Raw genomic sequence first — 27,539 nt, 5'->3', positions numbered from 1 at the left:
CCCCAGACACAAGCCTTTTTACCTTGTTCAGTTCTGAATTTTCCATAACACCTATGGTTTTTGCACACATTAGGTATTCCAAAAACGTTGAATTGAACGAAGATCAATTTCTCCCAATTCCCAGTAACTAATCAACACAATCTTGGTTGCTTTGTGATCTAGCCAGTAGAAAAACTGCTATGGGGGGGAGGGGGAATGGAAAACATAATTAAGGAATCTGGATATCAGCTTTGCTCTACCTTGAGAAATTAGATGTCAAGGTCTGCACAGTTACATATCTTGTTAAACATTTAAAACAGCCTTATCAGAAATGTTTACCTTTCCGCTTCACTAGAGACTAGAAGCAGAGAACAAATAAGTCCTCATGTAAAGAACCCGAGATGCATTCAGTCAGTCAGTCCATATCTATTGAGCACCTCCTAGTTACATAGCACTGGGCTAGGTTCTAAAAAGGAGACATGAGAAGATTAAAACTTGGGATTCTAATTTCCCTGAACACATCACCTACTTGAATTAAGTGACAAGGCAAAGCAGCGCATGATAGGTGACCGGTGTGTGGTATAGAAAATAGTTTCATAGGAATTAAAAAGGAGAGATCTTTTTGTGGGCTAAAATAATTGGAATGCATATATTAGACAAAAATTTGTAAGGAAAGAAGAAACTCTTCATACTTTCACTTTAATGGGAATAAAGAAGGCTGCCTTCATTGCATCCTTAGGTTCCTAAAATGAAATTATATTTGGTTAGATGATTGGGTTTTTTAGCTTATACTTTCCTGGGTAAGGTTTACTGGATTCTCATCAGATAACTTTTAATAAAATATTTCAACTGTGTGGATTTAACACAATTGAATGAGCAGAATATGGAATCAAAGACTTAATTCGTAAAAAAAAAAAAAAATCAATTCCAATTGGAACTGCATCTAATTATGGGATCCACTAAAGTGTGGAAACAATTGGAGGTTTTCAATCCTCAAAGATCAGGAAGGTTGGCAGATCTATACAAGTATGCTCAGGGGTCAGGGAAGTCATCCCTGGCTTGAACTAATGGTTTAATTTAACTTCAAAGATGGAAATAAGTAATCCTGATTTATCTTGAGTCCCCACAGCTCAGACTGCCCTGCAAGGATCTGATGGCTTTCATTTCTCAAAAGGGTGTTCCTTGTTCAGCAGTCTGATGGACAGGAAGGACCTGCAGCATTTGCTTTGAAACAGTAAAGCAGGATGTGGGCTCCGCTGGTTCACTCCCATATTACCAGGGAGCACCTGCTACATACATGCCAGGTCCTGGGAACAGAGATGAGTAAGCCACAGGTCTTCTAGTTCACACGAATTTCAGTGTTGTAGGAAAAGCGCAATAATAAAAGTCTGGAGCATACTATGGGAAGAGAGAAAGACACACCCAGCTGCCTGGGGTGGGGTGGGGGGTGGGGGGTGGAAGAAAGGTAGGAGAAAAGAGTTTGCTAATGGCCAAGACTGGAAAGCGTTTACTAGGCAAAGCAATGGGACTAGAGCAGCCTAGCTTGAAGGCTGGTGGCAAGTTTGGCAAATCCAAATCAGTTGAGTATGGTTGAATCAGGTTCAGCTGAGGCAGCAATCAGGGAAGAAGCTGGAGAAAAAGGCAAAGGGTGGATGAGGGACCCTGTACGCCACAGTGAGATATATGGACTTTCATCCTGATGAGGAGGAGCTCATGAAGCTTCAAAACTATGACTTGGAATTCTAGTTAAATCGACTTTTTAAAAGCCAAGTTTTTATTATTATAGTATCATTTATATAGCTGGGCATTAATTATCCCTGCACATATCTTTTTAACAATTTGCATGTATCTACTGTTATAGTCCACTCCATCATGCTTCCTGACATCCATCTGCCTACTAACCTCTCAAATATTAAGAAGGTACAACTTTTTTTTTAATATTAGGCTAAGCAAAACAAAGTAAATCCACTGTTCCCTACCCACCAAATGAATAAATGCTTCACATTTTTTTAAAAATGTTATTCCATAAGAATTCACTTTTCCAAAAAGGTAAATAGATCTATATTTATTTCAGTTTCTAGAACCTAATTCTTCAGAAGTAGAAATAATGGTGGGAATCTTGTATATTTAAAGATCTATAGTAAAATCTACTTAAACCATTACTTAATTTTAAATTTCATCAGTATTTGAGAATATTAATCTTCCTGATTTTCCTTCTGTCCTAACAAAACTGACCTTGAAAATCACATATCACTGCCTGATTAAACATCAGACTGTATTCAAGAACTGCTCTTGGCAATGTGAACAATTCTTAGGATTTTGATGAAAACAGCAGATGGGGCTTTGGCTTTTTTTAAAAAAAAGTTTTTTATTTTATTTTGGAAACAAGCCAAGTATGTTTTACAGCCCTAAAATCCTGTTTAAATTAAAAAAAAAAAAAAAAAAGTTCAAAACTAATCAGTGATTAGAGTAAAATGCATAACAAGGCACAATGGATGATCCCAAACTGCCCCTTGCATCTGAATAAAAATATAAATTGGTGCTATCAGATATGTTTAGGTTGTTACTAAATGATAGGGTCATGTAGTAAATACATTTGAATACCTATCCATTGGAAGTATAGTGAAATCAACAAAAATCATAGAAGTGTAGGAACTTTTCTAAAGGGAAAAGCATAGATTCTCCTCATCTAAGTGAGTAATCATCATGTCAATTATGTCCTTCTTTGTCTGTGAAACATAATCCCATCTCCTTCACCTACTGAGGCAGTCTACATGACATTACTCTTGAGGCAATATCATCAGGGATATAATGCCTTGCTTGTACTATCTTCTGTGAGGTTGATCCAATTTTTGAAAATAAATATATGAAAAGGTAAAAACTCTAGTGACTGAGCAAAACACGTTTAAATTGTCCTGTTCCTTTTAAGACAGAATTTGAGGCCACTAGTTTAAGACATAAAAGAAACAATTTTGTTAGGTTATTATTAGAATAAGGCCTCCAAAGAACAGCCTGTCTAACCTGATTGAGCCATCATAAGAATCAGTAACATGTGACACTCTGCCTGCTCTATGAAAATGAAAACTTAGACACAAAATGTCAAATTGTTACTGTAAAGCCTCATTTATTTTGAAATTGTAAAAATGTGCAAAGGAGGAAGGCAAAATGTGTAAATAATGAGCTCAAAAGAATCCTGTCAGACTTGTTCCCTTTTTATTCTTTTACATCACTATCCAGTGGATAATTCAGTCTACGGTAACAGAACAGGAAAGTAATACTAAATACAGATCCTTCATCAAGTCCCTGCGCTGGATGGAAACTTTCAAATACCATTTACAGTTTTAAAACCATACCAACAATGCAATTACTGGTGTTTTAATTTAATTTTAACAAAATCTTCCAAAATTACTGAAAACAAAAAGCACATTACTTACTCTATTTATAATTTAGGTCCTTCTCAAACGAATTGTACATATATTATGCAAAAAACAGCTTTGTACCATCTATCAATTTGGAAATCATGATTATGAACATTGTAGACAATGTTTAAATCCTTTTCAAGAACAGAGTGCTACATTTTAACCTATTTACGGTGCCTGTTTAATGCCACACAGACCTCTATCAGAGTACTTTGTATCTTGCTTTCTTCTAAAAGGTTGGATGATTACTCATATGAACCACATATGAGGTTCCAAACTGTTTATTTACCTAAAAACTACTGTTACAATTCTCTCTTATGTGACAGGGCAAACACCTGGCAATATTTAAGCTCTCTGATTTGTAGCACTTTCATCCCTTTGCCTTATTCCCAGACTTACTGGAAACCCTCTTGAGTTAAAAGATTCACCTCCTCTCCTTGGGTTCCCTCCAGACTCATTCACTGTGTCTTATCCAGTTAGCAGGTCTCTGTGGCCGCCTCCTATCTCTAACCACAATGGTTTAGTAGACATGGCTATCTGGCCAGTGTCCCTTCCTTTCTTCCTCGTGGTGGCGGGCACCACTGTCTAAAACCAAGCCCTTCCCAAGCAGAGTCAGCCCACTCTTTACTCAAAACATATTGTCCTATCCATCACGGACTTTTTGGACACTTGGGGCTCTGCTGACTTCTTGGCTCCCTTTCTAAGCTCCTGGTTCCCCTTGCCTCCTCCTCTATTTTTCTCATCCTCTGGTCAATATTGGTCATTTCTATTTAAGCTCCAAGTCCTAAGAACATAAGACTACTCATCCATAGACATAAAAATATTGGAAATATAATACTTTACATAAAAAGGTACAGAATGTCTGGTAGAGATGGCTACTTTTATAATGGCATTAATAGATATGCAGCAAGCTTTCTAATCTACAGGAACAAGTAAGCAATTGGAACTATAGTATTCTCTAAACTAAAGGTTGCAGCTAAACCTTTACCTGAGACACTGGCAATTCAGGATCTGGTTCCTGGAAAGCATTAAGAAGGTAGTAAACATTTTTAAGAAATACAGTTTCTACAATAAAAAGTCTTAGTGACGAATTAGGTATGTGTAGGTGGACTCAAACTCATTCAATAAAAATCCAAATATTAACTTTAATCTTTCTCCACAACTGCTTTCAAGAGTTTGAGATATACTAATACTAATATTGGTATTAGTGTAAAACTAATATACACTGAAGAGTGCTGGATTTTCTACATGTAGGAAATTCTAATTACTCTAACCTCATTTAAAGCACAGAGAAGTTATCTTAACTACTTGTTTAATGAAGACACAAACTCTCAGAAATTAAAATAATTTTACAAGTATACCAAGGAAACATTTCTTTATACTCAAAAATAAGTTCATGGTGGTTAAAACATTCAGACTTTAATCACTTGGGGAGGAGGAAGAAAATCCACATACTATAAACCTTTCTGCTCCACAGATATATAATGGGATTAGTGGCTGAAGATAAAAAATTAATTCTGACTGTAATGTACTCTGAGAAATGTTTATAAATAGACTATGTCATATATATTAGTGTCAGGTGCTAATAAGCTCAGCGTTTTTTTCTGTCCAAATTAAATAGAAATCCACTAGGAAAAAGTCAGACTTGTAACAAATTTATTTACAAAACATCTACATTTATATATCTACGGTTAGCAACCTGCATTGAACACTTAATTGGCAGCATGTTTTATTAGGGAAGCTACTAAGAAACAAAACAGAGAAAGAAAAAAAAATCCTTCCTTGCCTTGCTTTCTACAGCTCTAAAACCCAAGAAGAATACCCTAAATATTTTTTTAAGAATATATTATGTGCACAAGAAATGTGTAAGCCATCTGGTCACCATACAATGATAAGCAGCACAATGATAGCACAACACACAGTAGGAACATGAGAGGCAAAGGCTAAGCTAGGCTAGAAAAAGTGAAGGCCTCAGAGGGTGGGATTTAGAGAATATTTGGCAAGCAGCTGAACCAAACACAAAACAGCAGCTAAGAATACATGGCAATTGGAGGTTTTCAATTCCAGTGTGTATAAGGAAGATCTGGAAAAGTACAGATTGCCTAGAACCCACAGTCCATACTTAAACATACCGATACAGGCAATGAGACGACGGAAGAAATAACCTGTCTATTCTTTCCTCTATTTGTAGTCATGTCTGTATGAGACATGTCTCTCATTTGAGTCTCGAGACAACCACTGGAGGGATGCAAGTCAGTGTTCTTACCCATTTGACAGATGAGGAAAACCAGCTCAGAGAGGTCATATAATTTGCTCAAGGTCACACAAAGAAGCCAGAGCTCTTCCTTGCCAGTGCATCTTGGAGATTAAAAAATGAGCTGGACATAATAAGGCAGGATTGAAGCATAAAGTGTAGGAGAGGTACAAGATAAGTTCCATACAGAAAGGGAAAAAAACGTTGACCAGACAGTACTTGAAAAGGAACACAAAACAGGTATAAGAGCTAGAAGCCTCTAATCGTAAGTAAAAGCTGGAAGCCTGTTATCCTGCCAAGGGCAAGAAGATGCTTCCAGTGGCCCAAACTCAAACTGCCAGCTCAGCCTCAGTGTTCCGTTCACTGATAAAGGTCTTTGTGCTCCATGTGGTGGTTCTGCCCCACAGGAACACATTTGTGATTTACCATGCAGGTAAAGAGCATGTGGGGAAATGATAAGCAATGAGAAGGTCAGAGAAGACAATGAGAGGCCCAGAGGATGGGAAGGTGGAGAGACAGGTGAAGTTGCTTAGATGGAAGAAGGAGAAAGGCTTGGAACCAGGAGTGAGGCAGAGAACACGTTAGTTCCGCAACATGCCCCGGACATCCCTGGCACCCCACAAGGTGCTTAAAACATTCTATGAGGAAGGCACAGAATTATATAAATTTCAATACAATGTATCAGATGCTATATTCAAATTAGGGGCCAGTTATAGATGACTTAGAGGGAGAGGGGAAAAACGGAATACATGGGAGATAAGGGAGTCAGAGAAAAGGGAAGGAGAGATTATTCTGGAAATTACTGAGTGCCAGGGATCTATGAACTATATTCAACATCACTTTATCATCAATTTCACTGAACATTTTCCTCACAGATGCTTCCCAGATTACCAACAATCCTTTCAGAAAAATATCAATGAGAGAATCCTACTTGCAAATATCTCTAGCTATATAGAGAAAATAGCAGCTAACATTTGTGATCACTTACTGAACTTAACGCTTACAACAACCCTTTGAGGCATATTATTATCCCCGTTTTACAGATGAGGAAACCCTGAGGTCAAGGTGTACAGGCAGTGTTTGAACCCAGACACTCCGGGTCAAGAGCCTGCACTTGGCTGAGTATGTGAGATCATAGCAAGGCATGAAAGCTGGCTACTATATGGTGAGGGAGACCAAGGCCGGGTATGGCTGGTCTGGACTGGAGATCCATCAGGAGTAGCAGGACTAAGAAGGAAGAGTCAGGATGTTTTAATTTAAAGATAGGGCAAAACTTTTTTTTTTTTTTAATCACTGGGACTTTCATCTTTGGGTCTCTCAATTATAGTCTGTTATTTAAATTAATCCACCCAAATAGGGAATCACAAGTTAGGTTCATTTGGTCTAGCAGATTATTTCCATGGGTATCAACACACTTGAACCTAGGGGAGCCTGGGTGGCTCAGTTGGTTAAGTGTCCAACTCTTGATTTCGGCTCAGGTCAGGGTTGTGAGATCAAGCCCCGTGCCAGGCTCCCTGTGTCAGGCTCCATGCTAGTGCCTGCTAAAGCTTGCTTAAGATTCCCCCTCTCCCCTCTCCCCCTCCCCCAACAACTTTCTCTCTCTCTCTCCCTCTTAAAAAAAAAAAGGGGGGTGCCTGGGTGGCTCAGTCATTAAGCGGCTGCCTTCAGCTCAGGTCATAATCCCAGGGTCCTGGGATGGAGCCCCGCATCGGGCTCTCTGTTCAGCAGGGAGCCTGCTTCTCCCTCTCCCTCTGCCTGCTGCTTCCCCTGCTTGTGCTCTCTCACTCTCTGCCAAATAAATAAATAAAATCTTTAAAAAAAAAAAAAAAAGAAAAAAGGAAGCACCAGGCCTAGCCCTAGAGTCAGAAGAGCTAGGCTTGATCCTCAGGGAGTCACTTAGCTGCATGACCTTGAACAAATCATACAACCTCTGTAAACTAGTCCTCCTCTCAAATTGGAGCAATAGTGTCTATAGGATAGTTTTAAAAAGAAAACCTTGCATTTTTAAGAATACTTCATAATTTTCAGAGTCTTTTCACATATGCTATCATAGTTAAAGAAAAGTAAGGTGCTATCACTTTCAATAAGAAGTATCAGTCACATAGAATTTCTTTATAAAAACAATCCTATAATGAACAGAAAAGCACCAAACTCGCTATTACTTCCCTCTCAGAACTCAGAACTAACTCCCAGTCGTGGCACATCAAATTAAGACTTCCCTTTGACTCTGCTTCAAAGTGAGTGAGTGAGAGGACGGGAGCGGAGTGACACTGCCTAGAACCAGCAAATACTAATTAGCATCACATCAGTTTGCTTCCTTCCTTCCTCCCCAGGGTAAGGCTCTCTCTCTTAGGTTGTTGCTATTACTTCAGGGAATCAAATCTCTAGATAATTCTGAATGTGACTTCTTAATTGCCACCAATACTTACTCTGGCTAATGAGTCTGACCCGGCTTTGCTCTGAAACCACTGAGACATTATTCAGAAGTTAACAGTAACAAGAAGGAAAAAAAAAATGTAAGAGAACAGAGAAATGGATGGATGTCAGAAGGTTTAGGGAGATCTAGGGACCAAGTAGCCAAGTAGGAATGTAATCTATAATTCAGCGGGAATACAAATTCATTAAATGAACTGCTCCACAGAGTATAAGAATCAAAAGATTAAGTTTGGCTGTCTCCATGGCCCCAAAGAGGAAATAAATTAGATAATTATACAGAAAGATGGTTTTGTTTTGTTTTGTTAGGCTTGGAGCACCAGATCATTGTCTCAATCAACTGCTAAGATGTAGCTCACTGGGGACCCCTGGTTCCATGTCTTTCCTCTAAGCCAGTGGCTTTCAGCCTTTTCTCTATCTTCAAATCATTTACAATAATAATCCCCTCCTCTCTGTAACATCTCTCATTATAAGCAGAGATTGGGGAGGAGAATGTGAATTCCCATTCTGATATACAGCCAACACTCCCACTCCCAGAATCACTGATTTTAATAATTTGAAAATCTATCAGAAATCTACCCTATAATAAAAGCATACTGTCTTTTAAAAACCTCACTGCCTGAAAAACCTGCATGTTTTATGAACTGTTTAATTATAATGGAGCTAAAAAAAACTGGGGCTGGTTTTAAAGCCACGCATCTGACATATGGAACACAAAGAACAGTAATCAGATTAAGGAACTAATCAGGATGATGGACATGAGCTGTAACAGCAAGCATTCCCTCTAGGTCACATTGCTGTGTGGAAGGAAGACCATTTTGCATTTCTCCCTTTTATATCTTACAACTTATAACCACTTTTTCAATCACGATTTAAAGAACACTTTGAAAAAAGACAATGCCTCTCTATGAATTTCTTGCTCTTACTGTATTTTATCAAGCAGGGAGGCTACAATAAATTAACCAGTTATCTTTCTTTCTTTTTTCTCAAGAGATCAGAACCTTAAAGTCATGCTTACAGACCCTGCCTTCTTATTTCTCACTACTCTGCACCTGGGAAAAACAGTTCACAATCCATCTTCTTCAAGAACCTTTCCCCATTACCAAATACCATGTTATTACAGTCAACCTATCCTTCAGTCCTTTTGTGTCCAAATTAAAATGTATTACTCTAAGGAAACATGCTATTCCATAGTATACCTCCCTGACTAGCCTAACTACCCTGACTTTGGCAAGAATCAGAACTGAATAAAATCCAGATGTCCTAATGGAAAGTACAAGGCACAACTTAAATATTTTTGATGATAGTATACCAAAATTGTATCTCTTAAAGGAGAAATAAATGTAAAAGGAATAGTCTCAGAGGTGGGCTTATCCTAAAAGCCTGATGTATCAGAACCAAAATGGGTTGAGAAGCTCCCTGGACCAGCTTAAAGAAAGATTAACAAATAACAAATCACTTTAGAGAGGTTCTCCTCACCTGGGACAAAAATAAGCAAAACCAAAAGTGAAAAATAACATCCAAAACAAAAGCTATTTTTGTCTTGGGAGAGCAAAACTGAATCCATTTGGCACACATAAAAATATTTTAACTTCCTTGCTCTTCCGTGTGTCCAGACAGTGCTTCAAAGTAATTCATTTGTTCTAAAATCAGTTTGGTGGCACAGGAATGGTAATTCAAAGTGGGGAAAAAATACTCTAAAATGTAGAAGCCTCAAAAAAAACAGCCCATGAGGCTAAAGGAGCATGTGAAGATAAATCAGCTAACTGCAGAGCTGAGGACCATCTGCTTCTTCTCTGATCACATTTCTGTTAGCTTTTCATAGATTGGGAGTCTCACCATCATTTAACTTCCTCCACTGAAACAATGAGAGTATCATAAGAAATGCCAGTGATGATAACTACTATCAGAAACACTCTCGTGGAGGAATCTAGGAAGAATTTTCTTAACTGATTAAAAAACAATAAGGTGGGGGTGCCTGGGTGGTTCAGTTGGTTGGGCGTCTGCCTTTGGCTCAGGTCATGATCTCAGGGTCCTGGGATCGAGCCCACGTCGGGCTCCCTGCTTCTTTCTCTGTCTCCCTCTGCCCTCTCCCCCCCCCCCCCCCCCGCTCATGCTCTCTCTCTCTCTCAAATAAATCAATAAAATCTTTAAAAATAATAATAATAAATAATAAGGTGTACAACATGTTCACTTGCTATATTTATATATTGTAAGAAGACTACCATTATGGTGATAGTTTGCACCTCTAGCACATCACATAATTATCATTTCTATTTTGTAGTGGGAATAATAAAAACAAAAACAAAAAACTGACCCTCAAATCAAGAAATGAGTTAAGAATGTCCATAATGCAATTACATTTATTTGAAAAGGTAAATATATGTTTAGGAACCTATGGGGGTGGAAGGACACAAAGGTCCTCAGGCAACTAAGATGATCTTTGTAAACAGGAGGGAAGGTGGTACACATGGATAATGCCATCAAAACACAATAGGGGTGCCTGGCTGGCTCAGTCAGAAGAGCATGTAACTCTTAATCTCGGGGTTGTAGGTTCGAGCCCCGCATTGGGTGTGAGATTACTTAACAATAAAATCTTTAAAACACACACACACACACACACACACATAAACACTAATACAATCAATACACTCATTCGGCAGATACTTAATGAGAGCCCCTGTGTACCAGTCTCTGTGCCATAGCCAGGCAGATACGCCATCCTGGATTCATGTTGTAAGGAAAGGAAAGAGAATTTTCAAGTTTTTAATCAAAGGAAACTTCTTAAGCTTCCTAAGGCTCTTCATTAGTTGTATCATCACTCCAACATAAATATTTTTAAATGTTTTAATTAAATAAGAAAAAGGGAAGATTTCTACATACCGGGGGGGATCATACCAGGAAATATTTCCAAAATGAAATAACATATGGGTACAAAATACACAAATTTGTGATAAGAAAAGCACACAGTGAAGGAACTCTCATGCACTGTTGGTGGGAATGTAAGTTGGAACAGCCACTGTGGAAAACAGTATAGAGGTTCCTCAGAAAATTAAAAATAGAAATACTATATGATCCAGTAATTCCACTTCTGGGTATTTACCCAAGAAAACGAAAACACTAATTTGAAAAGATATTTGCACCCCTGATGTTTCCGGCAGCATTATTTACAATTCCCATGATATAGGGGCACCTGGGTGGTTCAGTCGGTTAAGCGTCAGCCTTTGGCTCAGGTCATGATCCCAGGGTCCTGGGATTGAGCCCCGCATCGGGCTCCCTGCTCAGCGTGAAGCCAGTGCTTCTCCCTCTCCCACTCCCCCTGCTTGTGTTCCCTCTCTCCCTGTCTCTCTTTCTGTCAAATAAATAAATAAAATCTTCTAAAAAAAATAAAATTATAAAAAAAAACAATTCCCATGATATAGAACCAACCATATCCATGGATAAAGAAGATGTGGTATATATGTACAATGGAATATTACACAGCCATAAAAAAGAATGAGATCTTGCCATTTGCAACAACATGGATGGACCCTAGAGGATACGATGCTAAGTAAAACAAGTCAGAAAAAGACAAATACCATATGATTTCATTTAAAACAAAACAAACAAACAGAAAACAGAAACAGACTCAAATAAAGAGAATAAACTGATGGTTGCCAGAGGGAAGGGGTGCAGGGAGTGGGCAAAATGGGTGACAGGGAGTGCCAGATACAGGCTTCTAGTTATGAAATAAATAAGTCATGGGAATAAAAGGTACAGCATAGGGAATATGGTCAGTGATATTGTAATAACACGGTATGGTGACAGATGGTAGCTACACTTGGGGTGAGCACAGCATAGTATAGAGAAGTTGAATCACTATGTTGTACACCTGAAACTAATGTAACGTTGTGTGCCAACTATACTCATACTAAAAAATTAAAAATAATTACTTAAAAAAGAAAAGCACACAGTGGAAAAGCATAGTGTTTAAAGGTTGAGTCAAAAAATAACTAACATAAGGGGCACCTGGGTGGCTCAGTCGGTTAAGCGTCTGCCTTCAGCTCAGGTCATGATCCCAGGGTCCTGGGATCGAGCCCTGCATCCACTTCCTGCTCAGCGGGGAGCCTGCTTCTCCCTCTCCCTCTGCCTGCTGCTCCCCCTGCTTGTGCTCTCTCTCTGTCAAATAAATAAATAAAAAATTTTAAAAAATAACTAACATGAATGAACCCTATAAACTTTTCAGCAGCCCTATCCAGCTATCAAAAGCCCAGTTTGGTAAGGTAACTCAAGTTAAACTTCTATTCCTGACAAAATACTGCATTATTCTGGCAATATATATAGTTCCTACTTAACTACCTCAGCAAAACAAATAAAAAGGATTAGAAAGGAAAAGAATATCATAAATTTCTTCTAGATTTGGTACTGATTCTCCTAGGCCTACTCTGATATTTGTAGGAGCTAAACTTATCAACCCCTGCTCATAACAAGAAAATACTAACAAAGAATAAGATTTTTTAATGTCTGTGGTATTAGACATTAACTATGTATCACATTATAGACTATTCTTTGAAATCCACAACAAATAAGCCAATAGAATAGGCCAGGACCTAACAAGACCTACTACCCTGATGATCTTAACCATGTCAAATGGTTAACCAATGCCAACAGCAATATTTCCCTATATAAACCTGTGTCTTTTTCTTCATTATCATTATCAAAATCACAGTTCCGCCAAACATACCTTGTAACAAGTCTTTAATCTGCCAAGAGGGCCCATAAGGCCTAATGATAGCTGTACAAGAAACCAAATAAAAAGACCCAAGCCCTTACCTTATTTAGCTGCTAATTCAGGAGTTGTAGACAAAGTCCTTAATCTGTTTATCTTACTCTTCCTAGATAAAAAGGAGCAAGAAGATCTCTACAGCCCCATCTAAACCATTAATGAAAACACTGCTGCTTTGCCCTGCACTTTCCAAAATGATCTCTCCAAGATAATAAGGGAGAGATCTGTCCCTCTGCCTCCAAAAAAGGCACCAGAGATCACGTAAGTTTCAGAATACTGTCTCAATCAAAATTGGTTAGGTTTCCTTCCTTCAGGACTTTCCAGAGCCTTTAATACAAGTACACAAATATGTCAAAATTCTTTACCATTTAGCTAAAATCTGGAAAAAGGCACAGTAGATGGGAAAATGTACTGAGAAAAGTTGAGAAACACACCATTTTGAAAAATCTGGCTACGTAAGGGCCAAAGAGGCAGCATAATATAGATAAAGAGAATGGGTGTACCAGCTTTGTAATTTGAGACAAATTACTTCACCTTGTGCCCCAGTGTACTCAATCTGTAAAATGGGGGAAATAGTACCAACTTCCTAAGATGGCTGAGGATTAAATGAGATGACTTATAAAACCCTCTGAACCAAGCCTGACACAGAGTAAATAATAAATGTTAGCTATTATTTTTGTCACCTACTTTGCAACGTTATTCTAAGCATTGAAATCCATATAATTCACACAACTCATGCCTGGCAAGTAATAAGCACTCAACAAAAGGTCATTTAATTGAACACATATAAAATTCTGATCACAGTGCCTAGCACAAACTAAATCTGGATTCACAGGCACAGTACTGTACTGAATGCACTATGATTATGTTACTAAGATTATAGGATCTTTTTATTTAAAGATTTTTTTATTTATTTGAGAGAGAAAGGGCGAGAGAGCACAAGCAGGGGGAGCAGCAGGCAGAGGGAGAGGGAGAAGCAGGCTTCCCGCTGAGCAGGGAGCCCGAGTGGGGCTGATCCCAGGATCCTGGGATCATGACCTGAGCCGAAGGCAGACGCTTAACCTACTGAGCCACCCAGGTGCCCCAAGATTATAGGATCTTAACCATTAATAAAAATAGTACTGCTTTGCCTATAACAGTGTTTCCCCAGGAGACTATGTCTCCCTAGTATGATAACAATGAAGATATCTGACCCTTGCCCACTACCAAAAATAAGTTTCAGAACTATTGTATTAATCAAAATTAGGCAAAATTAAGTTTCTTTTCTTCAGAACCCAGGGCCTTTAGTATGAATCTTGAATCTCTCAGTAGGGAATATACAGTTCCCAAATGCATTGAATGAGGAAACTTCCTTTCACTGAACAACAGTTCTTGGGACTATTGCTGTGTGGAACACAGAATGGAAACTGCCCTAAATCGATGGAAAAACAGAAATAGCATGTACTTTACATTGTACTTTACATTGTACAGCATGTACATTGCAAACCATTGTGCCTAGAACAATGTCTGGTACATCACATAGAGTTTTAACAAACTTTTGTTGTACAAATGTAAAGGGGTCAAGATTTTGTAACGTTCCCAGACATATTTGATTGTGGAATTTTTTTGGGGGGGGGTTTGAGCAGCATCTGTGGGACTACTGTGGCAAGAAACACTTAGAAAAATGCTTCCTGGGGCAGCTGGGTGGCTCAGTCGGTTAAGCACCAACTCTTGATTTCTGCTGGGGTCATGGTCAGGGTCCTGGGACCCAGCCAGGCATCAGGCTCCCGCTCATCAGGAAGTCGGCTTGAGGATTCTGTCTGCACCACCCCAACCCCCCTGCATGTTCTCACTTTCTCTCTCTGAAATAAATCTTAAATTAAAAAAAAAAAAAAAGCTTCTCCAACAAAAACGCAGTCCTATTAACTAACATGAACTAACACAAAAAAAGAATCTAGCTTAGTATTCCCACTAACGTGGATTGTTCTATCTGAAAGTCAAAACGTTCACCTCAACAGGTTATCCTCCATCCCCTTGCTGGGAACTAAGGCAGAGCCTAGTAACAGTCTTCACACATATGCCTCCACTTATGTAACTCCCCTCAATTGCCCCTTTTTCCTAACATCTCCGAGGCAACACCACTAGAGGAAAAGCTGGAGAACCAGTTTTTACTAGAAGCACTGACAAACTGCCACAGCTCTGCTCTTATTCTTTTTTCTCCTTTTTGCCTCTTCCAGGAACTACCTACCACGGGAGTATATGACCATTCTCTCTCTTTAATATCTTAATTCATCTTACTATTGTAGTACAGTAAAAGTTTAAGTTTTCTTAAAACCATTGTCATCATTCCTTTAGGGGGTCTTTTTTTCCCCCATTCCCCACTCCTAATAGTAAATGTATCTCTTCCCCTCCTAGATTCGCATTTCTCTAACTTGTATTATTTGCCTCAAAATGCACTCATGTCCCAGAATCAAAGCCTCCTTCACTCTTGGGACAACAATCTTAAGATGAAGTGGAGAGGGGCGCCTGGGTGGCTCAGCCGTTAAGCGTCTGCCTTCGGCTCAGGTCATGATCCCAGGATCCTGGGATCGAGCCCCACATCGAGCCCCACATCGAGCCCCACATCGGGCTCCCTGCTCTGCGGGAAGCCTGCTTCTCCCTCTCCCACTCCCCCTGCTTGTGTTCCCTCTCTCGCTGTGTCTCTCTCTGTCAAATAAATAAAATCTTTAAAAAAAAAAAAAAGATGAAGTGGAGAGATCACAACGTTTGATCAAAAACAAAAAACAAAACTAGCTATTTCAACAAGAGATGAGAAGTTACAGATTTTTGTTTATACATCATTGTTTTAGAAATTAATAACGCACACGCAGCGAGCTTCCGAGTCCATCCATATGCAAGTATAAATGAATTATCAAAGTTCTGCACCCAAGTAAAATTCGGTGACTTTTTAAGTGTTCCTTTAAGGGACCCGTAAAGGAAAGGAGCTGCTGAAGTTTGAGGAGGGGGCGGCCAAGACACAGCACTCGAGGGTCCCGCGGGGACTCGGGGACGCCGCCGACAGGGACGAGCCGGCCACGGCCCTAGGGGGTCTCGTTCCAGATGCCTGTGCTGACCACACGGTCAACTTGGCCCTGGGCCTTCCTCCCTGGAGCCCCCACCCGGCACCCCCAGTGTCCTCTGCCTCTCGCTGGGATCCACAGGGCTGACGGGGTCCGGCTGGTACCTGGTCATAAGGGGACTTCTCCAGCATCTGCGTGCACAGATCTGCGCAGAGCTGGAACTTCCTGCGCCTAAAATAGCTCCAGGCCAGGAGCAGCGGCTCCATCTCCGAGCCCATGGCGGCGGAGCGCGGCCCACGAACGACCGGGGCCCGGGCCAGGGAGGGCGGGGTCGGGGAGCGGGAGGCGTCCAGCTCTGCCGGGCAACGCTCGGCGGCAAGGGCCTTGCCTGAGAGGTGCCCGCATCGCGCCTGAGAACAGGAAAAAGAAAACCCAGCACGAGCAGAACTCAGCTACAAGGCTTGTCAAACCTTGATTGCAAAAAGGGTGTGCTTTTAAAGGATACATATTTCATTAATTTCGAGAAGAAGGCACCATGGCTAAATTAAGAGGTAGTGACTTAGACACCTCCGACTGGGGTCCTCCACTCTCGCAAAGGAGGAGCGGTTGCCTAGCAGCCGAACGCTCTGCTTACTTAGCGAATCTAAGATTCTCAGGAGTTGACCCTCATACGGGTCACTGTCCTACTCTTCCCGTGTACGCATCCTTGCTCCTGTCATTTACCGTTCAGACTCTAGAAACACAAGCATGAGAATAGTTTCTTCAATACCATACTGCCCACCAGAACCCAAAGACCTAGTTTGTTTCAAGTCCTCAAAAAAATCTGTGTTCGAATAGAAGGGGGCATTGAATACGGCTTAGTCCAACCGACGCATTTTACAGGTGAGAAACAGATCGGCTCAGAGGAGAGAAATTATTTACCTGAAGTCTCATGAATTTAGGGAGCTGGACTGTGATCTGGGTGACTACAGGCTGTTAATACCGTTTATTCAACGATGCATGCAGATTCTGGATTACAAATTGGTGACGTTTTTGCAAACAAAATAATGCAACACAAAAAATTAAAAGGGAGCTTTTTGAAACGCCATCTCCAAACAATTGCTGTTTGTCAAATGCTTACTTGTGCAGAATGATTTCTTTAGACACAATTCTGACTTCCCTCTAGAGATTTACACAGATGACAAATATCTTTAATGGTTATGAAAAAAAGAAGTGTGACCGGGCTAAATCCAGGTAGACTTCATTATGGAGGACTAGCAGATCTTTTTTCCTTGCCTCCTTCCTACCACAGCGGGAGAGGCAAGAGAGGAAAAATTAACTTAATACTGAAGAACTTTCTGGTCAGGTCTAAATCTCCTTTATAGATAAGAAACAACAACTCTTAGCAAAGATAAATCACTCACAATTTTCTCAAACTACTAGGGTACCATAATGCAGACATTATATTTAAGCCAGATACTTATATCTTTCATAGATATCAAAATAAAACTACCTTTCTAACCTGAGAAATGGGTTGAGGGTGGTTTTTTTTCTCCTTTACTAAGCAGTCTTTCTTGAATTTTTGCATCTCAGAAGCAAATAGTTATGTTTATTGTAATTAGTCCATTTTTGTTTCCCTCAAAGTGCCTCTAGAAATGTATTTAAGCAGACTCTTGTTTCTGGGAGTCAGGTTTTAGGACCACACATGCTGCCAATTGCACTTGAGCTCAATATTTCAAAGGGACTTTTTGTTTTCTGATACAGTATAAGCAGATGCTATATAAGTAATTCTCAACTCCAGCTCCATATTAGATTTTTAAAATAAATTTTTTATTTTAGAGTTCCCCTATTGTTAACATTGTTAACATTTTATATTACTATGGTACATAAAATCACAACAAAGGAACCAATATTGGCACACTGCTATTAACTCCACAGTTTATTTGGATTTCAGTAGGTTTTCCCTGATATCCTTTTTCCATTCCAGGATCCTACTTTAGATATGTTATTTCATTTAGTTATTATGTCTCCCTTCCTTCTTCTGGTCTGTGACAGTTTCTCAGACCTTGTTTATAATAAACTTGACAGTTTTGAAGAGTACTGGTCAAGTATTTTGTAGAATGTCTGGAAATCTTTTAAAAACAGATGCCCGATTTCCATCCTTAGAGATTCTGATTTAAATGGTTTGATGTTAAATAAATAAATAAATGGTTTGATATAGAGCTAAAGCATCAGTATTTTTTTTTTTAAGTTTCCCAGTCGATCCTAATAGCAGCCAGTGTTGAACACCATGTTGAGTTCTACATGGTCTTGCATATATTGAGATTATTGCCAACTTCCTACACAGGAATGAGGTTTTTGTAAGTGGGAAAATAAATAAATAAATACATACATACATAAATACATACATACATAAATACATAAATATATAAATAAGTATGGAATTTAAAAAGAGGCATTAAAAATATTTTAGGGCCTTAATAATTCATCTTAGCTTCTTTCAAAAGTCTGCTATTTGTTTTTCTTTTAGAGAAGTCAAATGGATGAGGAAAATTGTGGATTACTTAGCAAACTGCTGGATGTGAAACATGTCCAAATGTAGCATAAACTGTGCCTTTAAAAGGTTATAAACATTTGTTATTTTTTAATCATGTAAATATGTTAATCAATTGTATGAATGTATAGATAGACTTTATTACATTTTTTATAATTTCTAATCCATAATGCAGAAGCCATTTTTTTAAATGGCATGCAACTAACGGGAAGAATAGCAAATGTAACAGTTCCTAGTGAAAGCGGTAGATAGGAATTACTAGAGCCATTTTCGTACTGAAGAAAATGAAGCAGAGAGATACCTTAATCCCTTTGAAAGGGTCAGTTTCACAATCAGAGCTAGATCTCAGTTCATGGATCCTTATCTTTTGCTCTCCAGCAACTAGGTATCTCTTTAGGTTAATTCGGTTTAAAGTCAAATGCCAAAGATAATGTAACTTTAAACGCCAAAGTTTAAATTTTCTTCAACCTTAAACGGGTATTATTCGGGCCATTTAAACTTAACCCAAAAGAAAAGCAAAGTTAAAATGGGATCTTCTCTTGGTCAACAAGTATTTGCGTAGGCCCTATGCTTGGTGAAAACACAGAGATTAAAAAAAGGGGCCTCCAGCCCCAAGGGTACTTAGCGGAAAGAGCATTGGATTTGAGGTCAGACTTACTAGCTGTGTTTTCTCAGGCAAATTAGGAATCAATATAGGTTGCTGGTTAAGAAGTGGGCTGTGGAGCGGCATTTCCTATATTTGAACTCCTGACTCTCCCAGACATTAAATGTGGGGATCTTGGGCAAGTGGTATAGTAGTCCTGTGCCGCACGTATGTGCTTCATCTATAATATGATGTGTGTTTGCTGCGTTCTTTAAGAATTTTTGATTCTGCATTAAAGGACAAGGAAAACAAACGGGATGGATGAAACTCATAAGAAATGTTAACTATAGATAGTAAGTATATTATAGAACTATAGGACATGTTAAACATAGAATAGACATTTATGTGTTAAACACACTGAAAGGATGAAAAAAATGAAAGTGTTACTTGCGGATAGAAAGAGATGGAAAGCAAAATAAACCTTAAATATTCATAAAGCATGGATCAGCTTTATCAACTCAAATTGGCTACCCATTGGTATCACACATTCTAGCACACTTGCCCTCTGCTTAAAATACATACTGCTGCTCACTGGGTTATCACAGAGCTACAGCCATAGCCATGCATATTTTAGAAGCCTCTTCATCTCTCCAACAGAGCAAGCATGTATTGGCACCACAAAGCTTCTTCCATCTTTAAACTTTCTTGCCTGCCCTTAACTCTGCTCCTTGTAACCACACCATCTGCAGTAAAGGAAAGTGGTGCAAAGAGAGTCAGGACATAGGAACTTTGAGCGACCCACAGGCAATGTGGTCCTTCCACCTATTTGCGCTAAACTCTTAACCTTTCCCTTTGCTTTTTGCTGTAGATTTTAAGTTGATTCAACAAACTAGCTGGTTTGAGCATTTTAATTTGGTCTATGAACCTTTCAATTCCAGGACTTCTGGGCTAGCCTTCAAGTTTGTGTACTTAGAGGCCACCATGGCATTTCTCCACTACATATAAAATGGGGACGATGATGACTACAACAACGATGATGATGACGTAGTGACTATCTTATGGGATGGTTATAGAGATCAAGCCAATTTAATTTAGGTAAGGCATAATTACATCACCTTTTCAAAGAACACAGAAACACATTGGGATGGAAACCAACAATGTATGTAACCAGGGATCACCTCAATTTTCAGTCAGACACATTTATTACATGCCAGAGAAAGAGTACTTTGAGACAATACCAAAGAAATTGGAGGTTGAAATTTATGGGGGCACCTGGGTGGCTTAGTCAGTTAAGCGTCTGCCTTCGGCTCAGGTCATGATCCCAGGGTCCTGAGATCAAGCCCCACATCAGGCTCCCTGTTCTCGGGGAGCCTGCATCTCCCTCTCCCTCTGCCTGCCGCTTCCCCTGCTTGTGCTTTCTCTATATATATGGCTCTCTGTTGAATAAATAAATAAAATCTTTAAAAAAATAAAAGAGTGTGGAATATCACATAATGGAGTTTGCACATTCAATGAAAAGCCACCAGGAAAATTTTATCAGGAAATAAAAACAACTTGAATGACTTATAGTAAAGGCAGAAAGATCACTTAGGATACTATTGCAATAGTTAAGGTACAAGATTCTGGAAATAATGGGCATGGACAGAAGAGGCAAAAAAAAAAAAAAAAAGTTAAAGAAATAAAATCAGTAGGACCTGGACACTGATTGGATAGGTGGAGGGCATTTGGCTAAGGAAAGAGAGAAAGCTAGTCTAACTCCCAGGTTTCTAGGTTGTGAGTGTATGGATGGGGGGCCAGTCATCAAGATTAGAGTGAAGGAGAAGGAATGGGTTGAGAAAAAAAAAGATACTAAATTCAGTCTGGGGCATAATGATTTTATTGTCTCTGGGACAGCCAGATGGAGATACTCTGTTAGTAACTGGAAATAGATGCATGTAAGAGGCCATGGAAAGAGGTCGGGGATGAAGATAAAATTTGAGACTCATATAATTTTGTATCTACTCATTGAAGGCAATGGAGAGGATGAGATTACCCCCCATAGAGAGTTAGTAGAATGAGAAAAGAAAAGAACCAAAGACAGAACGCTGCAGATTACCAAAATTAAGAGACAGGTAATGCAGATGTCCATCGACAGAGGAATGCATAAAGAAGATGTGGTCTATATATACAATGGAATATTACTCGGCCATCAAAAAGAATGAAATCTTGCCATGTGCAACGACGTGGATGGAACTAGAGGGTATTACGCTAAGCGAAATAAGTCAGTCAGAGAAAGACAAATACCATATGATTTCACTCATGTGGAATTTAAGAAACAAAACAGAAGAACATAGGGGAAGGGAAGGAAAAATAAGATGAAAATTGAGAGGGAGGCAAACCATAAGAGATGTTGAACTCTAGGAAACAAACTGAGGGTTGCTGGAGGGGAGGTGGGCGGGGGGAAGGGATAATTGGGTGATGGGCATTAAGGAGGGCACTGGATGTAATGAGCACTGGGTGTTACATGCAACTGATAAATCCCTAAAGTCTACCTCTGAAACTAATTTTTTTAAAAAAAGGAAAAAACAGACAGGTAATGAAAGAGGAAAGATAAAACATAGCAAGAAGAAACGATCAGACATGTAAGAAACCAGATACAAGAAAACCAGATAGTGTGGCATCATGAAGCCAAAGTACAGAGAGAATTTCAAAAAAGAAGAAGCAGTTCAACCATGTTAAATTCTGGCAAGAGATGATGGGAACTAAAAAAAAAAAAAAAAATTACCAGATTTGGCCATTAGTCATCTATTTACAATATTTCTCAGTGATACTTCAGTGGAGTCAAGAGAGAACAGGCAAAGAAATCTGAGTGCAATTGGCTGAGGTGAGAATCAGACCTAAGAAATAGACACGGGAATATTAGGTTATTCTTTTCAAGGAACAGTCACTCATGCAAATGATTTTAAAATACTTGCAAAGCCACATGCATATGCTTGAATGAATAGAAGTTTATACTTTATGATGTTTCACCATATAATAGATACTGTAAGATTTTTTTAAGCTATAGGATTCTACTACTGATAGTTGCATATATTGTACTAGATTCTGCAGTAGAAATTTTTCTCTAAAATGGATATGATCTGAAGTAACATGTTTACCCTGTTTTTGCTCAGGGAGAAGTGATAGTTTTATACTCCTGGACTCTACTGAAAAAGTGAGCTCATTATTAGCACCAGGATGGTACTTATTCTACTTTTTAAGTTTAAAAAAAAAAAAGCCATGGAGTCTAGAACAATTCTCAGCAATATATAAGCAAATGCTACTCAGTATTAAAGTAGGAGTCACTGGGGTGCCTGGGTGGCTCAGTCAGTTAAGCATCTGCCTTCGGCTGAGGTCATGATCCTGGAGTCCTGGGATTGAACCCCACATCAGGCTCCCTGCTCAGGGGGTAGTCTGCTTCTCCCTCTTCCTCTGCCCTCCCCCGACCCCTGCCCAATCATGCTCGCTCACTCTCTCACTCTCTGTCTCTCTCACACTCTCTCAAATAAGTAAGTAAAATCTTTTAAAAAAATAGAGTAGTCACTAACAGATGTATCTATTTACCAATATAACAATGGCTATCACTTATTGAACTCTCACTCTGGGTGGGTTGGACACAATATAAGGTTCTATACATGCTCTTAACTCTCCCCCCTAACCCTGCAAGCTTGGTACTATTATTGTCCTCATTCTACAAAGAAAGAACGGAAACTTAGACTTAGTTGTTTGCTGAGTCATCCTGCTAGTTTGCGGCGGAACCAAGATTTGACCTCATATTTAGTCAAGATCCCACACCCCCCACCAAATGTGCAACTTGTATTTTTTCAAGTGTACAAGATGCTCTAGCCACACCGAATTTCTCCTATTCCCTCTACACTTCATGTACTTTCAGCCTTCCTTGCTTTTGCATATGATGTCCCATAGCTGCAGTGTCTTATCTCCTTCCCCCATCTCTTTTGTCTGGTTGGCATAGATCAAAGCCAAAATTCAACTCTCTTTAGAACTCTACCGATTCTCCAAAGACCTGTCTATAGGATACTCTCAATACTCCTCTTATATAAAACCTGTTGTGCTACATTTTAATATCCCTGTCCCTAGTAAACTTTAATGTTATCCATACCTTCCCAAAAGCCTAGCACATGTGGATGCATGATAATAGACATCTCATAGATTTTCGTTGAATGAAGTTCAGTGAATACTATACTTTTCTACCAAATTCAAAATTGACAGTTATATTTTGAAATAAATAGTTTAATGTTTGAATATGCATTTTGACATCTATCTAAATGCTTAGGGAACTAATTTTGACCGTGTCAAAACTTAGTGCTATACAACTTGTTTTCGTTAAAATGCCAAAGCCTTTGAAGATCAGTCTATATAAATATAGTCTACCTAAAGCAATTTGAAGATTCTTTTCAAAAAGAATTAAAAAGGGATAATCCTTAAAGGGTTAAAAGTCTATCAAACTGATTTTTGGTCTTTACTTTCTAAAATGATCAATTTAAAGATTTTTACATATTTTAATATATATATATATATAGTACAAATTATCAAAAAGTTCGTTTGTTTTAAGCCAGTGGGTATTTTTTCTAATCCTTTTCTATATGTGTAATTCCAATCTTGCTAGATAAATTTTTCTTAAAATCTCAAATAAGCTTTTTTATTTTTTTCAGATTTCTTTGACACTTCACATAGCTTCTGATACAATCCCCTTGATAATTTGTTATTCACCAAGCATTTATTGAATGCCTACCTGTGCCAGACACTTTCTAAGCTATGGGTACAGTGATTATTAGAGCTCTGTCCTATCATGGATGGGAGAAGAGATTACAACTATTGGTAAACTACTAATATACCTATCCTAAACCATGGCCAACATCATGATACTCAACTCAACGATACACCCTTAGAAACATTCCCAGTAAAATCTGGAATAAGACAGCTAGCACTACTATTATTTAATGTTGTTCAGAAAATTATAGTCAATGCAATGAACAAAGAAGTTTGGCTATTGGAAAGGCAGAGCCAAAATGTTGTTGTTTGCCAGTTGCAGATAATTGTCTTTCTAGGAAATTTTGTTATTTGTAAAGTTCTTGTTTTTTTAATATTTCATATTCTGTAACTTATTGCACACTCTGAATCAGTGCCTTGGAATGCTACCTTCATTATATGATAAATTCTAGAATAGAAGGAATACTGTTTCTGGGTGGTCTGTTCAGGGTCATTGACATGAGGTCAATATTTTTTGAAAGTATAGCACAGTTTTAATTTCTGTAGCTCTATTTACAAATCTTTTTTCACAGTCTTCACACATCTTGTCCAAGTCTTCAAACTTACGTGAGCCTTTATTCATAGAAAAGCTATTTTATGCTATGAAAGGTAGTCACACTCCAATATTACTGATGTTTCAAATGCTTGAACCATAATTTTTCCTAACCTACTGGGAAATATTCTCTTAATACTCTGCTGCTACTATAGTAAACCCCAAATCAAAAAAGCCCTATAAAACCAGTGACTTCCTTGAAAATAAAGATAATGCTTCTCAGTTTCTGCACCTGAGCTGCCCTCCATTAACCTCAAATTACTGACCATCTGCCAGGATCTATTTTCTTCTTGTGGCTCTTGAATGAAGCTATTACCTGTTATTTTGGCAAAGGCTTTAAAAAAGTGAAAATACAATTATTAAACATTCCCTTTTATTCTAAATTTGCTTGTTTCAGTCTGAATTTCACAAGCAATTATGCATCCACTCAGGTGAGCCATCTAGGTGTTCTTAGAAATATTTATCAATTCCCTTTGATTCATATCACATACGACAGCCTAAACAATTTTAAACCAAGCACATAAAGAGAGCCTGATTACATTCAATTGCTTTTCCCATCAAGCTTCTTGTACTCTGAAAATCAGATTCTGAAGTCTGAAAAATGAGTTAATTCTTAACAATTGAAATAGGCTTAGACCTCTGTTGGTGTAAATTCTATTTACGTGACAGACAACCACTTCTGACTCCATCTTGTCCTCATGCAGTTGGACATGATATGAAAGAGTACCTTATTTCTATTCACTGGTAAGGGGTCATCCAGATTCTTTAAAATCTTTAAAAAAAAAGAAAAATAGACCTAGATTCTTTTCACTGAAAAAAATGACAAGGATCAAAACAAAATCTACCTATCATATGACATTTACATATAGAGAATCCTAGTATAAATATTTAAAATATAAAATAAAAGTACAGTAAATTGCTACAGCCACTGTGGAAAACAGTATGATGTTTCCTCAAAAAAATTAAAAATAGAAATACCGTTTAATCCAGTCATTCCACTACTGGATATTTCAAAGAAAACAGAAACAGTAATTTGAATAGATGCATGCACTCCTATGTTTACTGCAGCATTACTTACAACGGCCAAGATATGGAAGTGACCTAAGTGTCCATCTATAGATGAATGGATAAAGAATATGTGGGGGGTGTGTGTGTGTGTGTACATATAATATGTATAGATATGTTGGAATATTACTCAGCCATTAAAAAGAATGAGATCTTGCCATTTGCAGCAACATGGATGGACCTAGAAGATATTATGCTAAATAAAATAAGTCAGTCAGATAAAGACAAATACCATGTGATTTCACTTATATGTGGAAGCTAAAAAAAAAAACAAAACAAACAAATAAAAAGCTGGATCAGACTCATAAATACAGAGAACAAACGGATGGTTGCCAGAGGGGCAAGGGTAGGGGGATGTGCAAAATGGGTGAAGGAGAGTGGGAGATACAGGCTTCCAGTTATGGAATGAATAAGTCACAGGGGTGAAAGGTACAGCATAGGGAATCAAGTCAATGGTATTGTAATAGTGTTGTATGGTGATGAATGGTAGTTAAACTTGTAAGCATAGTGTAACATAGAGTTATCAAATCAGTACGTTGTACACTTGCAACTAATGCAACATTGTGTGTCAACTATACTTCAATATATTTCAAATTTTAAAAATACAAAATAAAAGTACAGATTTTAGAAATGCGGTACATGCTGTATTAATACATCGCTGCCTTCTACTCTGATCTGCCACAAGGTCAGTTACATACATGTATGGGAGGAGGGCAAGTGTCTTTGATTTGGCTAGAGTACTGCTCATTTTTAAAAAAATTAAGTTCCAGAAATGCTCTAACACCACCATCCAAACTCCGCAGCAAGACTTAAAAGTCCAGGGGGCACCTGGGTGGCTCAGTCATTAAGTGTCTGCCTTCGGCTCAGGTCATGATCCCAGGGTCCTGGGATCGAGCCCTGCATCAGGCTCCCTGCTCAGCGGGAAGCCTGCTTCTCCCTCTCCCACTCTCCCTGTTTGTGTTCCCTCTCTCACTGTCTCTCTCACTGTTAAAAAATAAATAAAATCTTAAAAAAAAAAAAAAGACTCAAAAGTCCTGTAGCTCCTGGCTACTTCTCTGACAGTATCTCATCCCCTTATCAACTTGCTTACTCCACTCATGCGACACTGGCCCCTTGCTGGTCTTTGACTGGGCTTAGCAGGGCGATTTTGCTCTTAGTCTTTGCTGACAGCCACATTCTTCCCCCACATACCCACTCTGTCACTTAATGAAGAGTTCCCTTCACTCTGTCACTTCAGGAAGATCCCCACTGAAATGTTATTCATTAAAGAAGTCCTCCCTACAAACCAGCCCATCTCATTTCCCTGCCACTTTCTTCTCTGTAGTACCTACCCTTAACAGATTTCGTAAGTATGCACCTATACATTATCATCTATGTCTGCCCCTACCTTCTCTTCCCCAGAACGCAAGCACCAAGAGTTGACACTTTGCTGTATCCCCAGTGCCTAGAATAGCGCTTGGCACATAATATGTCCTCAAAAAAATATTTGCTGAATGAATTGCTTTCTTTCCAATAATACTGTACTAAATAATACAAGTTGTAGGTTACTATTTGAGTTTAACGATCCAACTATTGATTAGCATTTTGATAAATATTGACACTTGGTAGTAAGGATTATTTAATTGAACATAATATCTATACTTCTCATAAAACCAAACAGAAAATTGTCATCTCAAGAACTTCTGCGTCTTTATCCCATTCTATTCATAATCTCTGGCCTCAGCCCTCTCTTTGCTGTTAGGGTCAATAGCAGAGTGCTACCCTCATGGTATTCATTACTAGACAAATTTAGCACAGACGTGATGAAGAATGAGTCCAGAAGAGTCATCTGCCCAGCAGACTGCCTCCTCTCACTTACATCCTGACCACCCATCCCTGACCCCGCACTGGCTCTGAGAAGAGGAGAATGTCTAGAGCTGCATGGTGGAACGTATTTTGTCTTCTTGTGAAAGTGTCATATTTACACTTACTAGCGTTCCCCTTCCCTTCCTCAATATCTTGAAAAAATTGTCCACTTCACACTAAAGCTGTTTTGTTTTTTTTTAAGATTTTATTTATTCATTTGAGAGAGAGAGAGAGAGCACAAGCCGGGGGGGGGCGGGGACCAGAAGGCGAGGGAGAAGCAGACT

At 38.8% G+C, this 27,539-nt stretch overlaps 1 protein-coding gene across 4 annotated transcripts in view; it reads right to left on the bottom strand.

Moving 5' to 3' along the window:
* The window catches only part of TTC8 (tetratricopeptide repeat domain 8), a 52,237-nt gene extending 36,005 nt beyond the window's left edge, over positions 1 to 16,232 (bottom strand). Inside the window, exons 1-2 of one of the 4 annotated variants that reach the window (XM_032405754.1) lie at positions 16,053 to 16,232; positions 4,387 to 4,416 (exon numbers count right to left, since the gene is read on the bottom strand). In XM_032405754.1, coding sequence (XP_032261645.1) covers positions 4,387 to 4,416; positions 16,053 to 16,166 — 144 coding nt within the window. In that variant the 5' untranslated portion in view covers positions 16,167 to 16,232. The remainder of the gene's footprint in view (positions 1 to 4,386; positions 4,417 to 16,052) is intronic. The other 3 variants (XM_032405751.1, XM_032405755.1, XM_032405752.1) reach the window with 3 other exon arrangements.
* Positions 16,233 to 27,539: the final 11,307 nt, after the last annotated feature.

The sequence above is a fragment of the Phoca vitulina genome, unplaced genomic scaffold, assembly GCF_004348235.1.
Source record: "Phoca vitulina isolate PV1807 unplaced genomic scaffold, GSC_HSeal_1.0 scaffold7, whole genome shotgun sequence".
NCBI lineage: Eukaryota > Metazoa > Chordata > Mammalia > Carnivora > Phocidae > Phoca > Phoca vitulina.
This window is presented reverse-complemented; position numbering and strand designations above follow the sequence as displayed.